Source organism: Charadrius vociferus, unplaced genomic scaffold, assembly GCF_000708025.1.
Source record: "Charadrius vociferus isolate BGI_N301 unplaced genomic scaffold, ASM70802v2 scaffold370, whole genome shotgun sequence".
NCBI lineage: Eukaryota > Metazoa > Chordata > Aves > Charadriiformes > Charadriidae > Charadrius > Charadrius vociferus.
The window spans coordinates 1,085,642-1,087,255 of NW_009646744.1; the positions used below are offsets into that span (position 1 = coordinate 1,085,642).

The window sequence follows — 1,614 nt, forward strand, 5'->3', positions numbered from 1 at the left end:
AAATCAAAGGCCAAGTTTTAAATAAAAAGAATCAGACATACAAGCCTAACTTTGTTACCAGTTGGCTACTCAGAAACTCTGCAGGATCCGATTCCGAGTTTTTCAGTTCTGTTTTCCACTATCAAGTATCAACAAGGTTTTTATTCAGATTAAGTGATTGAACTATAGTCAAGTTTAAATGTTCACAGTATCATCAAGACGTGTGGCTAGTACCACCTGGACAAAAAGTCTTTCAGGAAGAGAAAAAATATTTAAAATGCTAACCTAGCTTTCAAACTGAGGTAGACAGGTCACGGTGACTTGAGTGCTGAGGGTTGGGGTTTTAGTTTTTTAAACCCGTTCATCTAATAAAATGCTTTAAGCAGCAATTGAGATTGTTATGTTAGTATTTCTGATAGCAAGAAACTTTGTTTTGAAAAAGTTAAGTACACAATTTTTTTAAATAGAAATATTCCTCCTCTGTTACCAAAATAATCAGAAACATCATAGAAAACTATGCATCTTTCCTCTAATAATTTAAGCCTGCTATATAACAAGCCATGTTAAAATAGCCAGCTACCAGCTTGCTGTTCACAGTGTAGAATATGCAATTCTTTACCTTACTTTTACTCTGCAGCCAAGGAACACAGATCAAGAAGGCTGTACCTTAAGCATTTAAACCTGTCCACACACAGAGGTTGATTTAGTTTTTCAAACACTAAGTCTGTGGTCTCCATCAACACATCAGCATGATGGTACATACAGCATTTATAACACGTCCTGGGCAGCTCCCTTTCCACAGGTCTCTGTGAGCTGGGTTTCATCCAGTGGCCTTTGGAGCCAGACCCTATCACTGATTTAGTTGAACATCCAAAAAGACAGACACGGAGAGAAGAAATCCGAGCTGCTTCTGCGAGAGAAAAATCGAGACCCCAGTCACATTATTAAACAATTTCTGATCCCAAGAAGGCAGAGACTAGTGGCCAAAGAAAAGTTCAGAAACAGGTCTGCGTTTCACAACAACCTCCTCTTCCTCCTCCTCCGTTACCTCGGAGAGGGAGGAATATGAAGGGAAACCCCCTCTGGTCTTTGGCTTCCTCCTCGGGCCTGTAGTGGCAGCCAGGAGCTTGTTTAAGGACGAGGGCTTCCTTAAACCTTTGGTGAGATCGTAGAAAGCCATGTCGTCGGATATGACTCCCAGAAAAGTGCTAGTGGAACTCAAGATCGAAGCCGCCAGCTTTGTGCTCTTCTTGATGGGTACAGAGGGCTCCGTGTTGTGGGGAAGGCTGGGGTCCCCCAGCAAGCGCCTGACGGCAGAGGAGGTCCCTTCCTTTAAGTACTGGTGCGGCTTCTTCCCACTGTAGTCCCTCAGGTCGATCTTGGCGTGGTAGCTGTAGACCAGCATGGTGATGATCTTCTCCTGGCCGTGTATGGCGGCCACGTGGAGCGCCGTGTAGCCGCTGTGTGACCTGGCGTCCACGTTGACGCGGGTCCCCCCCTTCTCGGCCGCTCTGATGATATTTGTCACCATGTCGCAGTTGCCGCTCTTGGCGGCCCAGTGCAGGGCGGTGAAGCCGGAGATGAAGTCCCTCCGGTCCGCCAAGCTGGCGTCGCCCAGCAGCAGCCCGTGGAGCT

General features: G+C 46.3%; 1 protein-coding gene across 1 annotated transcript in view; it reads right to left on the reverse strand.

Annotated features, from left to right (window-relative positions):
* Window positions 1-955: 955 nt before the first annotated feature.
* SOWAHA (sosondowah ankyrin repeat domain family member A) overlaps window positions 956-1,614 on the reverse strand; it is a 27,290-nt gene continuing 26,631 nt past the window's right edge. The window contains exon 2 of the mRNA XM_009891273.1: window positions 956-1,612. Coding sequence (XP_009889575.1) covers window positions 956-1,612 — 657 coding nt within the window. The remainder of the gene's footprint in view (window positions 1,613-1,614) is intronic.